This window comes from Homalodisca vitripennis, chromosome 5, assembly GCF_021130785.1.
Source record: "Homalodisca vitripennis isolate AUS2020 chromosome 5, UT_GWSS_2.1, whole genome shotgun sequence".
Classification (NCBI taxonomy): domain Eukaryota; kingdom Metazoa; phylum Arthropoda; class Insecta; order Hemiptera; family Cicadellidae; genus Homalodisca; species Homalodisca vitripennis.
Genome location: NC_060211.1, coordinates 173750631 through 173764403, shown reverse-complemented (window position 1 = coordinate 173764403; position 13773 = coordinate 173750631). Strand labels below are relative to the sequence as shown.

The 13773-nt window shown below is 37.4% G+C and overlaps 1 protein-coding gene across 2 annotated transcripts in view; it reads right to left on the bottom strand.

The window, feature by feature from the left end:
• The window catches only part of LOC124363197 (zinc transporter 9-like), a 50873-nt gene that overhangs the window by 23360 nt on the left and 13740 nt on the right, over positions 1-13773 (bottom strand). For both annotated transcript variants that reach the window (XR_006922527.1, XM_046818357.1), the window contains exon 7: positions 2080-2209. Coding sequence is in view for 1 of the 2 variants with exons in the window: in XM_046818357.1 (XP_046674313.1) it covers positions 2080-2209 (130 nt within the window). In the remaining variant the exon portion in view is untranslated. The remainder of the gene's footprint in view (positions 1-2079; positions 2210-13773) is intronic.

Below are 13773 nucleotides of genomic sequence, written 5' to 3'. Positions count from 1 at the left end.
ATAGCGGAGCGCTAGTGGTCTCATTCAAGAGGGGGGTACTGTAAAGTTTTTGTCCCGACACGGTTCAGTCGCCATCCTGCGTTGGAATAGTGAAGAGTGTGCCTTTGTCATTGAGGCCTACTTTTCAAGCGGATGTTCGGTTTATTGCAACACAGCGTGCATTTCGGAATCGCTTTAATTTAGCCCCGTTGGCTCCCGTCCCAGACCTCAAATCAATTGTTACATGGGTCACTACATTCAGACAAACTGCAAGTGCGACAAAACGAAGAACTGGAGTCCCCTCGGCCCGTTAGATCATCTGAGAACATCGATGAAGCAGTGAGAGCGTCAATGTTGCGATCACCACGGCGTTCTGCGCGCAAACACGCATCTGCCCTTGGACTATCCGATCGTTCTGTGAGAAGAATTCTTCGTGATGATCTTCATTTTCATCCCTATAAGATGGCGATAGTGCAGGAACTTTCAGAACGTGACTTCAATTCTCGGATGAACGCGTGTGAGCTTCTTCTTGATGTCGTTCCCGAGGGTGCTATTGTTTTTTGTAGCGATGAAGCCCATTTTCATTTGTGTGGGTCGGTTAACAAACAAAACATGCGCTACTGGGCTGACATCAACCCTCGAGAATTGCATCAAAGGCCTTTGCATTCACCGAAAGTCACAGTGTGGTGTGCAATTTCCTCAGCTGGAATTATTGGTCCCTGGTTTTTTGAGGAAAATGAGGTTACAGTGACAGTGACTTCGGACCGGTATGTAAACATGGTACAGAATTTTTTTTTTCCCACGGCTAGAATATTTGGATTTGGGGGACACTTGGTTCCAACAAGACGGTGCAACAGCACACACTTCGAGAGCATCGATGGCTGTTTTGAGGGAAAACTTTCCAGAGCGCCTTATCTCAATTAGAGGCGATTTGGAATGGCCGGCACGCTCTCCCGATCTGTCACCTTGTGATTTTTTTCTATGGGGTTTTTTGAAATCCCGTGTTTAAGTGAACCGTCCAAGAACCCTACAAGATTTGAAGACCAACATCCGAGAAGAAATTGCCAACATAACACCTGCTACGCTAACAACAGTCATGACAAACGCCAGAAATCGGCTTATGCAATGTATGGAGAATGGGGGACGTCACCTAACAGATTTGATCTTCAAAACAATGTAAATAAAAACTTTAGACATGTACCTACATTATAAAAACTAAATAAATATTTTCTGATGCATACAATAGTTTTTATTGAGTTTTGAAAAAAGGAAGTTATGCTGCCGCACCCTGTATTTGTATCCTCAGAATTTGAGACTTTTACAGAAGTCGATCAGATTTAAGGGCTCCTGTTCTCTGATGTCCTTGGGGCTGAGGAGATATGCCCCTAGGAATCTTTTCCGAATTTCAAATATGGCAGGACAGTTTAGCCAAATATGCTCCACTGATTCCTCCTCTTCTCCACAGAGTCTGCATTCATCAGTCTGGCAAAGGCTCACCTTCATGAGGTCTTTTCTTTCAAGGGGGCCATGTCCTGTCAACATCCCTAATATCATTCTTATATCTTCCTTACTCTGGGATCTGGGAGAAATGCCCACTCTTTAGCATAAGGAGAGATAAACATTTTTGATCGTCTTAATCCTGAGGGCTTACTCCAATTAAAGTATCTTATCCTCTTTTCCTAATCTTTTATAAGAGCTTTACTGTGGGAGAAAGCTATCCCACAACCCGGCTCTGGCCCCACCATAAAGGACTCCGCTCCCTTTTTCGCGAGGTTTCATACCAATTATTTTGATGCTAGCAAATTCAAGAAATTCTATGGAATTGGTGGAATGTATTTTAATATGACATTACAATACATTTTAATTATGCCCTAATATACTGTATCTACATTACTAAAAGAAAAGTATTTGCAAAATCAACAAGTTACTACGATTTTAATACAAACATTATACAAAATAGGGATTAATCGAGTTTATACAATCCTTCATGGATTATTTTCATAACAAAAGTGTGTCATGAAAACTAATAACTACACCTGACTAATAATTAGAAGAGTTACACCCTTACGAAACTATAAAGCTTGTGTATAAGCACCTTACATTGCAACTGCGGTAAGGACAACTTTGCCAGAAGGGCCAAACAGTCCAGCTGTCTCCACCATCTTCTGCTCCCTCTGGTGGTCCTTCTCTCGTCTGTAGTCCCGCAATTTCCTCTTTGTTGTAAAAGTATCTGTAACCCGAGAATATTAATGTAGGATACTATTTCTAGTTTTTATTTGTTCTCCTATCATAAAATAAGGTAAAATGTTGTGATGTTTAAAAAATTCTTGGTTTTCAATGGACAAATTTTGTCAAAATACTAGCAGTTACCCACAGCTTCGGGTGCAATTTCGTTTGCACCTCTCTTAGCACTTCTGCTTCAAGTGAATTATATTTCCGATGCTAATTTTGAGTTTGCCTTCTTCCCACCATCAAGAAGATATGTTAAAAAGTGTATATTTATGGTCATTGTAATTTACTTCGATGTTAGTACTTTTTTGTTCCATTGCTGACTTTGCCTCTTTTCCTGATCACGAAAATACATTATACATTAACAGCTCTGAGAACCCTACTTTTGTCAAAAGTCAACTAATTTAGGTTTGACAACAGTCTTTAAATATAAAGTAAATGTCTACATTGTCTCTTATATGGGTTCTAATATGTAAGGTATGAAAAAAAAATCAAGTTAATTGTACAAACACAATAATTATTCAAGTAATGCTTAATAAATAATAAAAATTACTTGGTCATTACTGTTCATATTTATAAATTGAATTATGGACAATTTGAAATTTTTTGTAGGCTGAGGTGTTTTGCGAACCACAACAAAATTATAAAAATACGTATGCTACATGTACATATAATTTACTATAAAGTAGTCTAACACTTAAGCTTTAAGTTCAATCAGAAATTTATTTTAAAGACAAATATACATCACAACAGTGCCTTCAATTAGTGTTTGGCTATATACGTAAACGGTATCGTAATTGCAGTTTATAATGTGCAGGCCCTTTGAAATCTTTTATCTTCTAAATTTAATTGATAACTGCTTAAATTTGTAAATATAAACCATTCTCGAATCCACCTGAAGACACAAAAACAATTTCATTAAAATCGGTCCAGCCTTTTAGGAGGGGTTTAGTGACACACACGCACACAAGTATTATATACAAAGATCAGAGTGAAATATATGTAAAATGTATAGAGCCAATACCACATTCTGAATAAGTTATTGTTGGTTTTGGTTTGACATCTCATCTGTTGACTGATTTCATTCAAGAAATGAATTGTGTTAACAACATTTTGATGGTATCTCGGACAGTAAACTTGGATGATAGTCAAGATATCGGCTTTGTCAGCCAAAGAACTAAGAATGAGGGATGTTGTTCTGGACCACACAAAGTCCTTAGTATTATTTTATTCAACACGGAAATCTCACTCTCCCTTATATTTAAATTCTTGAAATTTGTATTGACATAAGACTTCTCCCGGAAAATTTAAGTTAACCTAGTACACCATCAGTATCTACTGTGTTCTGACTTCCTTCATTACCAGTCTGCCGAATCATACTTTATGAATGAGGGGTCTCGTTATGCAGTGTTAATAAGCTCCCTAATTAACAGAAAATAGTCAGATGTTGAAATAGTTTGAATTATTGCCATCCTCCTCTATGACCAGGCACTCTATTGAAACATTTACAGGCGGACTTCTACAATTACATTCTAATTTTATACAAATTTTTGGTTGATTTATGTTAAAATAATACAGCATTATCTTTCTTGATATAGTATTTTTACATTTTTAATTGACAGGTCTTTTTTAGCTAAGATTTTATACATAAAAGCTCTAAAAAAAAAACAGATACACTAATGATTAAGGTATGGTGCTAAATAATGATAAAAGAGAAATGAGGCTTTTTTGGTAGAACACATTTTAAAGGAACAGCTTGAACCTATTGATGTTCTACAAATTCAGGATTTTTCATTTGTATTTTTTGTATCTTGTATTTCAGCAAGAAAGTGTATCACGCCTTGGTTTTTAGTTATGTGCCAAAATTTACACCTAACTCTTCTGACACATCTCTCTTAGTGATTATTTTTTGTATGATCTTATGGAGACCAATAACAGCAAAACTCTGCTGAAAACATGTGGAAATGAAAAAAACAGTTGTGACTAAACTGTTGTGACTGAAGAAAACCAACATGGCTGACTGACTACAGTCAAGGTGAAGTGGCTCCCAGTTAAAAGTGTACTTAAGTGTGTATTTCAACAACAAATATTTACTCACCGTGTGTGCAGATATTTACCTGGAACTACTGTAAGTCCATTTTTCACCATAAAACTTGAAGAAAAATTAATCTACTCAAGAATCCAAGATAACTATAAGAAACTAACTGTAACACAAGAACTAAACTGCAATCTAATCTCAAGCATTTTTTTTTTCAATAAAAGAACTTTATCACCAATGAAACCATAATAACAAGCTTTATAAAACACTACAAGTCAAAAATTGTATTTACACAGTCTAGAATACTTTACTTAAAACCACTGAATAAACTCAAGCCATATGGTGACAACTGGAAACAGTGCTAACTGTGCTGACAGCGTCACATTCCCACACCTGACCTACTGACAGCAGCTTATACAGCTGACAACAATCAACAGACCTGCTTCCCACCTGACCTTGATTCTCTTACAACCTGACGCATGAAAAAACATTAACCACGGAGGAATCTGTCAAACCTCGTTATAAAAAACAGTTTTCCATTTTGACATTTAAAAACATTAACCACGAGGAATCTGTCAAACCTCGTTATAAAAAAACAGTTTTTCCATTTTGACATTTACAAACATTAACCACGAGGAGTCTGTCAAACCTCGTTATAAAAAACAGTTTTCCATTTTGACATTTAAAAACATTAAACCACGAGGAATCTGTCAAACCTCGTTATAAAAAACAGTTTTCCATTTTGACATTAATCTAATTTTTCTTTTAATCCTACAGTTTTGTGAAAGTTAATAGCATAATTATTATTAATTACTTGACAGACATGTTTAGTAGTTTATTGATAGGGTTTAACTTGGTATCATGGTGATGAATTGAGTAGTTGCTAATGATTTCAAGTTTAAAAATTAACAATAGGAAGCAGACAAACCTGGCCTAAAAAACTGTATTTCAATCTATATAAAATTAAGGCTAAAAAAGGCTTAATAAACTGTATTTAAACTCTACAAATTGAAATAGGAATCAAACAATACTGGCATAAAAAACTGTATTTGAACTGGAATCAAGCAGTGCCTTGAAGTTGTGGACGCAACAACAGCACATGTGCTCACTGCTAGTAGCACACCAATTACTGAAGGACCTTAATACCTTTATTTATTGGAATTTAATCAATCTGCCCCACCTCTAATCAAGATGGCAACACACAATAATTCTCTATATCAAGTTGGCACTTTAGTCTTTGCCAAAATTAAAGGTTACCCCTACTGGCCAGCACAAATAAAAAGAAATTACAGAAAAACAACAAAACTATGAAATACACAGTTACATTTTTTGGGGAAGACACCACCGCCATTATCAGACAAAATGACATATGCCTATACACAGAATACAAGCACATACATGGGAAACAAAAAACCAACAATTTTAAAAAACAAAAAATTTAATGAAGCCCTAGTAATGGCGGAGTCTGTCTCACAGGACCTCCCTCAAACTAAACCCCATATAAACAGCAACTCTGAACTTAACCCCTTAAGCAACTCACTCCAAGAACTCGAAAAAAGTCTGACAGAATGTGACACACAGAGTAGCGAGGAAAAGCTTGATAGTAGCCGCCAAAATCGGATCCGCTTTACTCCAGGAAAACAACTACTTAAAAAATGAAAATCGTAGACTCCAAGACAAACTGAATATCTAGAAGCCAAAGTAGAGGAGTTAGAAAACTGCGAAGGAAAGTATGTCGCACATATGGAAAGGCTCCAAGAAAAGATATCCGAGCTCGAAGCACAGTTGACCAAGGAAAAAACTGTATGTGGTTGAAGCACAAACTATTTTTGAGGAACCATGACGGGAAACAGATCGAACTTATTAAAGACTATGAAAATAAGATTGAAGAATTAGAGAGTAAAATTATGACACTGCAGCAACAGACACCTGAAAAAACTGACAGGAGGCTCAGGACTACAGGAACTCAAACATTGGCCCCTGACTATCAAACAAATAATACCTTCCCTCAGTTCTCTTGGAAATCGGACTCTTAAAAAACAGCCATAATGCCATGGAAGAAAAGTTTAAAAGTCTGGAAGCAATAAAAAAACACCTCCACCCAAACCTCCATAGAAGTCACCCCTCCACCTGCACCACAATCCTTGTCCAGTGAACTCAGAGATGCTAATCCTTAAGAGGGAGGCAAGACCAACTGGAGCAACAAATGTCAGCACTTCTAGACAACACTCACCTTCATCTAAATGAGTCTGGAAGAATCCTACCTACTAACTTTATAGCATCTAAATCTACTCAACAATGCAAACATAAAGATGATCCTCTAGATTCTACCCTGAATAAGTCTACCTCAGGGGAACAAAAGGAAATCAGGAGTTAGACGGGACGCAAAGGGAAAGAACCTCTTTAGTGTGTCTCTCCAAGCTCAAAAATGTAAAAAACCACAACATGGGTAATTTAGAAGGATTTGAGATGTGTAACAATAATGCTAAAGCATCCACAGGACTGAACATTGGTAACACCTTACAGGTGACGTCCGTTTTAGACACACACGGAGTCGCTAAAGCCTCAGTAATAAAGCCTCCGATGAATGCAAGATCACGAACTAAAGATGAGAGTATAGAAGAGTTCTACACCACAAACATTGATTACTACATTTCGATCATGACAAACAATCAATTGCCGAATGCTGATTGCATTGAATCTAATTCATTTCACGTTCAATTCCCGGCCTCCTATAAGCCAACAATCTCCATCTGAATCAGGCCAGCGGAGCCCACCACGAGCAGAAGATGAACAGCACAAATATTTTTTAGACAAGACCGGCCCTCAGCAATTTCAAAATGAAAACAGCTTTACCATACCCCAATTGAACAAGGAACGCTTAAAAAATTCTACACCAAAACGTTGACAGGCTCAGCAACAAAATTGACATAATAACTCATCTTCTTCAACGACTTGAGCCTGATATTCTAATCCTCACTGAGCATGGTCTGAGCAATGACCAGCTGCACAATACTAACCTGACTGATTATACTTTGATTGCTGATTTCTGTCGGCAGTTTCATAAAAAAGGAGGTGTGGGTATTTTCTGCAAAAACACACTAATAACTCTAATTGATCCAATCTCTATTGAAGTGAAGAGTGTAGAGATGGTTTGTGAAATGGCCCTTATAAGAATAAAACTTCAGGATCGGTGTCTGTACATTGCAGGTATTTATAGAAACCAAGGCAACCTAGAGGAATCCCTTGAGATTATATCCCAATGCATACAAGTGGTACCGATATGGAGGTGTCCGATAATTGTTATGGGGGACATCAACATAGACTGCCTAAACGTTAACAGAGACAACATGCTGTTGGAGGATATAATGAGAAGCTGTGGTATGTTCAGAATTTCTCTTCCATCCACTCGCATAACACCTTTTTCACAATCATCAATAGATTGTGTGTGTACTAATGTAGAAGATGAAACAATAACAGTGGAAGTTTTGGATGAGGGGATCTCTGACCATACGGCACAGCTCTGTACGCTACACACACCACCAGCAGGTAAAACCAACAGCCCAGATGACTGAAAAACGACAATTTTTCTGAAAGGAACATGAGGGACATTAAAATAAAACTACAACAAGAATCATGGGAAGATCTGATTACTGCTATAGATGCAGACACAGCCTACAATTTTGTTTAGCAACACCTTGGGAATGATAATAAATTCTGCTTGCCCACTAAAAAAATCTAGAGTAAAAGGAAAAAAGGAGAAATAAAATAACAGATGCTGAGGCTGAAAGACTACGTAAAGTTTTTTTACAAGCACAGATTGTATACAACACTACTGGTCAATTGATTCATAAGCAAGACACTGCCTCTAAAAAGAAAGCCTATGATTTAAGACTTAAAGAGTTAAGGCGTAAAAGAAATAACAGACAAAATTCTTCATGCAGAAAATAAGTCAAAGGCCTTATGGGCAGTAGTAAATAATGAAAGGAAACAAAAATATCACATAGTCCGAAGGAATTAATGGATCCGGTATTAGGGAAAATTACTGACTCTACCCAGATCGCTGAATTACCATAAATTCTAGGTTTGTTACAAGCGGCAGACAAGGCTCTAGAGGCTAATCCAAAACCACCCCTACTTGTAACTGCTCAGAATAATGTTCCACCCTTAACACTCTTTCCTACCACTTCAGACGAAGTAATAAAGATCATATCTTCTTTAAAAACAAAATGTTTCTTATGGAATTGACTTGGTAATCTTCGAAGCTGCTGAAAATTTTGTGTAATGGAACTGACGGACCCAATAACTCTACTGATAAACCGATCATTCGCAGAAGGGAGGTTTCCAACAAGGCTTAAATTGGCGAAGGTTATTCCCCTTTTCAAGCAGGGTAGCACCTCTGATGCTAGTAATTATCGACCAATATCGCTGATATCAACAATATCTAAAGTTTTTGAAAAGGTGGCCCTGACTCGTCTTGTTACTCACCTCCTGGAAAATAATTTACTAACTAGTCAGCAACATGGTTTTATCAAAGGACGTTCTACATCAACCGCTATAGTTAGTCTAACAGAACACATTATTGATCAACTTGAAAATGGCAATACCTGTGCATCTGTTTTATTAGACTTTAGTAAAGCATTTGACAGCCTTGATCATAAACAACTCCTAACAAAACTGAAAGCTCTTGGAATTTCTGGAATTTCAGCGAGTTGGTTTTGACAGCTATTTGACTGATAGACAACAACTGGTTCAGCTGGTTCATTCGGACAATGGTATGACTCGTTCGGTGAGATCTAGCCTGCTAACAAAACTCGAGAGGCGTACCTCAAGGCTCTGTATTGGGGCCTGTTTTTATTTGTACTTTTTACAAATGACCTGCCTAAGTATCTGCAAGAATTTGCTACCACTATTATGTACGCGGATGATACTGTGCTTTTATTAAGTAACAAGGAAACAGAGCCACTTGAAAGTGTCAACGTACATAGCACTGAATGTAGCCACTCAGTACTGCCATCAGAACAGCCTGGTACTAAATGAAACAAAATCGCAACATTTAATAATGGGAAAGACGAAAGGTTGAAGCGGGAACTCTACCTAACATAGATAGAGTAGAAGCTGCCAAGTATCTAGGTGTTATAATAATTGACACAAGTCTTAATTGGACCTCTCATGTTGACAGCGACGTAACTAGGGGGGGGCACGCGGGGCATGTGCCCCGGGCCGCAAGTTGTTGGGGGGGCGCCAACACGGCCACAGATTTTTCTAATAAAAAATTGTTGAAAAATATTTTTTAATGCGAGGTGTGTTGCAAAAGAAAAATCATTATATTTATTTATTTTTATTTGATTTAAGTCTAAGAAAATGCAAAGTGAAATGATGAATGCTATCTGACTATTTACGAATCATGTTTTACGGTCTGCATGAACTTTGTACAGAACGAGTATGGGCACACTGTGTTATCTGTGGAATGACTCACTAGGACGGCGCGGCGTCAGACACTTCCTTCCCCTCCCGGCTCCCACCCGCAGCTCCCCCATCCCTCTCACCGCACCACACATGCCACATTGCCACAAACACAACACATCGATGCTCGCTGGCCTGACCTTGACTAACAGACTAACTGCGTATGTTGTGCAGTTGTGCACTACTATTGTTGACAATAGTTCATACTTCTACTTCATTATATACATCATCAGTGGTTCGGTTCACGTAAAGTGGGTTGCGGAGCTGTTTCTTTGAGTGTTACTAGCAATATTATTTTCGTTTTGTGAATATTAGTCATGTCGAAAAAACTGTCTGGTGCGGAAAATCGCAAAAGAGCTAAAGAGAGAAAAAAAAGAAGCACATCAATCCTCGTCTCTTCTTCTATCATCATGGCTAAATGAAACAAACCAGTAAAGGTAGGTAAGATAGATATACAGTACTTTGTTACTTTGTATTTATTAACTAATACAGATTAATGATTAACTTATTGAAACCTTAAAAATATATCATAATTAACTTTTCTGTAACTGTAGCAGCGTACTAATTGATATGAATCTGTGTTTAAAAAAATATATAATTGAACACAGGGTTTAAGCTTTCTTCTTCTTAAGCTATTTCTTAGAAACGCTAACAAGCAGCAAATCTAGTCATCGTCACACTTGAAGACGACATTTTCGCTTTAAACCAAGAACTAAGAACGTCATAATTTATTTAAAAAAAATAGTATAGTAGGAGATGCTTTGTCGGCAGTATTGTTTAATTTAGCGTTAAACTATGCTTTTAGATAAATACGGCACAATTTTAAACAGCTAAGTTCTAACCACAAATTGACAAATATACCAATAATATTATTTTATCGAATGAAGGTAACTCGAATTTTTTTATTTTTTTCAGAATGAGAATCAGCTGTAGTACAAGTACGACTTTTGAAGATGGAGGGTCATCAGCTGATGCAGTCCAAGACGTGTTTTCAACTAATGCTAATCTTGGTACGGAAAATCTTCAGCTGGAAGAACTTCCAGTTGTACCAACGGTCACCCAGGATGACGTCGAGGGTGAAGAGATCGAGATGTTTCAACCGGAGCAAAAAGTATAATAATGGTACGTCTACGAGTTTGACAACTGATCCAACCCATGGTGAGTCTACTAAATCTATTGATCTAAAAGATCCGGGGAAGTGGCCTAATACCATTTCGGATGCAGACAGATGTTTTCTCGTATCGAGATTATTGAATGAAGGGAAAATAGAACCTGATCTTAACAATACTTTAAGAGATGGGAGACAGTTGACTAAAGAGTGGTTTACAAAAATTATGCCTAATGGCTTAAAAGTACATCGAACATGGCTAGTCTATAGCAAATCAAACAATTCCTTGTATTGTATCCCATGCAAACTTTTTTCGCACACTGAACATCAACATCCACATAAGATTTCTGCTTTAGCCAAAGATGAAGGGTTCACTCAGTGGAAGAAATTGAGTGAACGGATTCCTGAGCATGAGAACTCCTTAAATCACAAACAGTGCTTTTGTGCTTGGAAAAATTTAGAATCTAGTTTAAGTAAACGTTTCTGGCATTGACAAAGAACTACAAGACATGATTGCACTTGAAGAGGCACACTGGAAGGGTGTTTTTGTATGCTATCATTGATGTAATCTTACACCTAGCAAAAGAATGGCAGCCCATTACGAGGCTCCAATGAAAACCTGGATTTCAGTGACCCTAGATGCGGTAGGTTTTTGAACACTATTGAACTAGTATCTCATTACCATGCACCTCTGAAAGAGCACATTCTTCGCCATAAAAAAAGGCCAAGTCAGTTACTTTTCGCCGCTTCATCCAGAATGAATTTTTAGACATTATTGCAGGAAAAGTCAGAGAAAACATATTTTGAGACATCAAGGCTTCAAAATACTTTTCAATTATGTTTGACTGTACTCCCGACGTAAGTCATTTGGAGCAAATGTCTCAAGTCCTTCGTTATGTGAAAATCACCGAACAGGGTCCGGAGGTAGTGGAGAGTTTTATTGATTTTGTAAAAGTTGGTGAAAAAAAACTGGATTGGGTCTTTCGCAAGAAAATTTCAGAGAAAAATCAAAAAAGATGGCTTAGATTTGAAGAACTGCCGGGGCCAGTGCTATGACAATGGTTCGAATATGGCTGGCAAATACAAAGGCGTCCAATCTAGGATTCTTGCCGAAAACAACCTGGCTTATTTTGTGCCTTGCGCGGCTCATTCCTTAAATTTAGTAGGTGCAAATGCTGCTAGTATGTCAGGGGAGGTACAGTCATACTTTGGAACTCTTAACTGCTTGTACAATTTTTTTTTGCTTCCTCGACCAATAGATGGAGGTTTTTATTAAAACATGTCCCTCTATCTCTAAAACTACAAAGTAACACCAAGATGGTCGACTAAGAGGGAAGCTGTACAAGTTTTATATACAAGCATCTAGGTAAAATTATAAATGCTTTAAATGACCTCAGAACCAGCCTAAACTACCTCAGATGAAACAAAAACTGAAGCAGCTAATCTTTTGAAAAATGTCAAGCAGTTTGAGTTTATAGTTCTCTCCTGTTTTTTGGTACAAGCAATTGACCCGCATTGACATTGTGAACAAGCCTCCTACAAGTGGAGAATATCACCATACATAGATCGGCCAAACACATCAGTCGATTGATCTCTGAACTAGACTCGGAAAGGGCAAAACTATTCAAACGCTGCAATGAAAGAAGCCAAAGAAATGGCAACAAATCTTGGCCTTGATCCTCATTTCAAAGTAGTTCGAAAGAGAAGAAAAAAGCGCATGTTTGATGAGAATGCCGAAGATGAAGCACCTGAATTCTCAGAAGAGAAGAAATTTCAACAGCAGCTATTAGAAATCGTCGATCGCATTCTTTGTGAACTCAGAGAAAGATTCAACTCTATTCAAAACATAAATCATTTGTTTGGTTTTCTCAACGGAGCTAGCTTTGGAACAATGAGTGGGGATGACCTAAAGGCTAAAGCAATTGAATTAGCCCTCCAAATATAAAGAAGACTTGGACAAAGACGAATTGGCAACTGAAGTGGAAAGTTTTCAAATACCATGGTTTGGATTTAGTAACCAAAATATCCAAACAGCCAATTCGATTGATCTCTGAAATTTTTGTGTGTGAACAAAATGGAGGATGTATATCCAAACATAATGACTGCCTTACGGATCTTCTTGACAATTCCGGTTTCAGTGGCTTCGAATGAAAGAAGTTTTAGTAAACTTAAAATAATAAAAAATTATTTACGGAATTTGAACAGGGCAACAGAGGCTGACAAACCTAGGGGATTATTTCCATTGAGCACCAGTAGCCTCAAAACTATGCTTCAGTGAGATTGTCAGTACATTTGCTGCAAGAAAAGCCCGAAAAGTTAAATTCTAAGAACAATTAAATGTTTAAATCAATATTTTACATAATTTACTATCATAAGTGTTTTAGTATAAATGGTGTTGTTTTGAAATAAACTATTTGTTTTTGAAAATACGTATTCTATTATTTACCAAATATATTTAGGCCTATATACTTTGAACTTGAGGTTGAGTATTTTAAGATCAAGATTCAAGATAGTATTAATGTAGCGTACCCGGTACCGATGGACACACCACACTTTTTAAGAGGAGTTATAAGGAATTAGTTTCAGTTCAATTGGTGGGGGGGAGGGGCGCCAAAATAGGTGTTTGCCCCGGGTGCTGAATAACCTAGTTACGTCGCTGCATGTTGACAGTCTCTGCAGGAAGCTAAGTTCTGGACTTTATGTAATCCGAAGAATAAAGACAATTAGTGATGTGCAGACGGCAAAAACTGCTTATTATGCACTTTTTGAAACACATCTTCGGTATGGTATTTTTAGTTTGGGGTATATCTAGTTCGTCAAATATACAAAGAACCCTAATCTTACAAAAGAAGTGCATACAACACTAGCTGGGTTGCAGTCTAGAGACAGTTGTAGAGCTGCTTTTGTTGATCACTCAATTCTAAACTGTAGTATCACTCTATATACTCAGTGT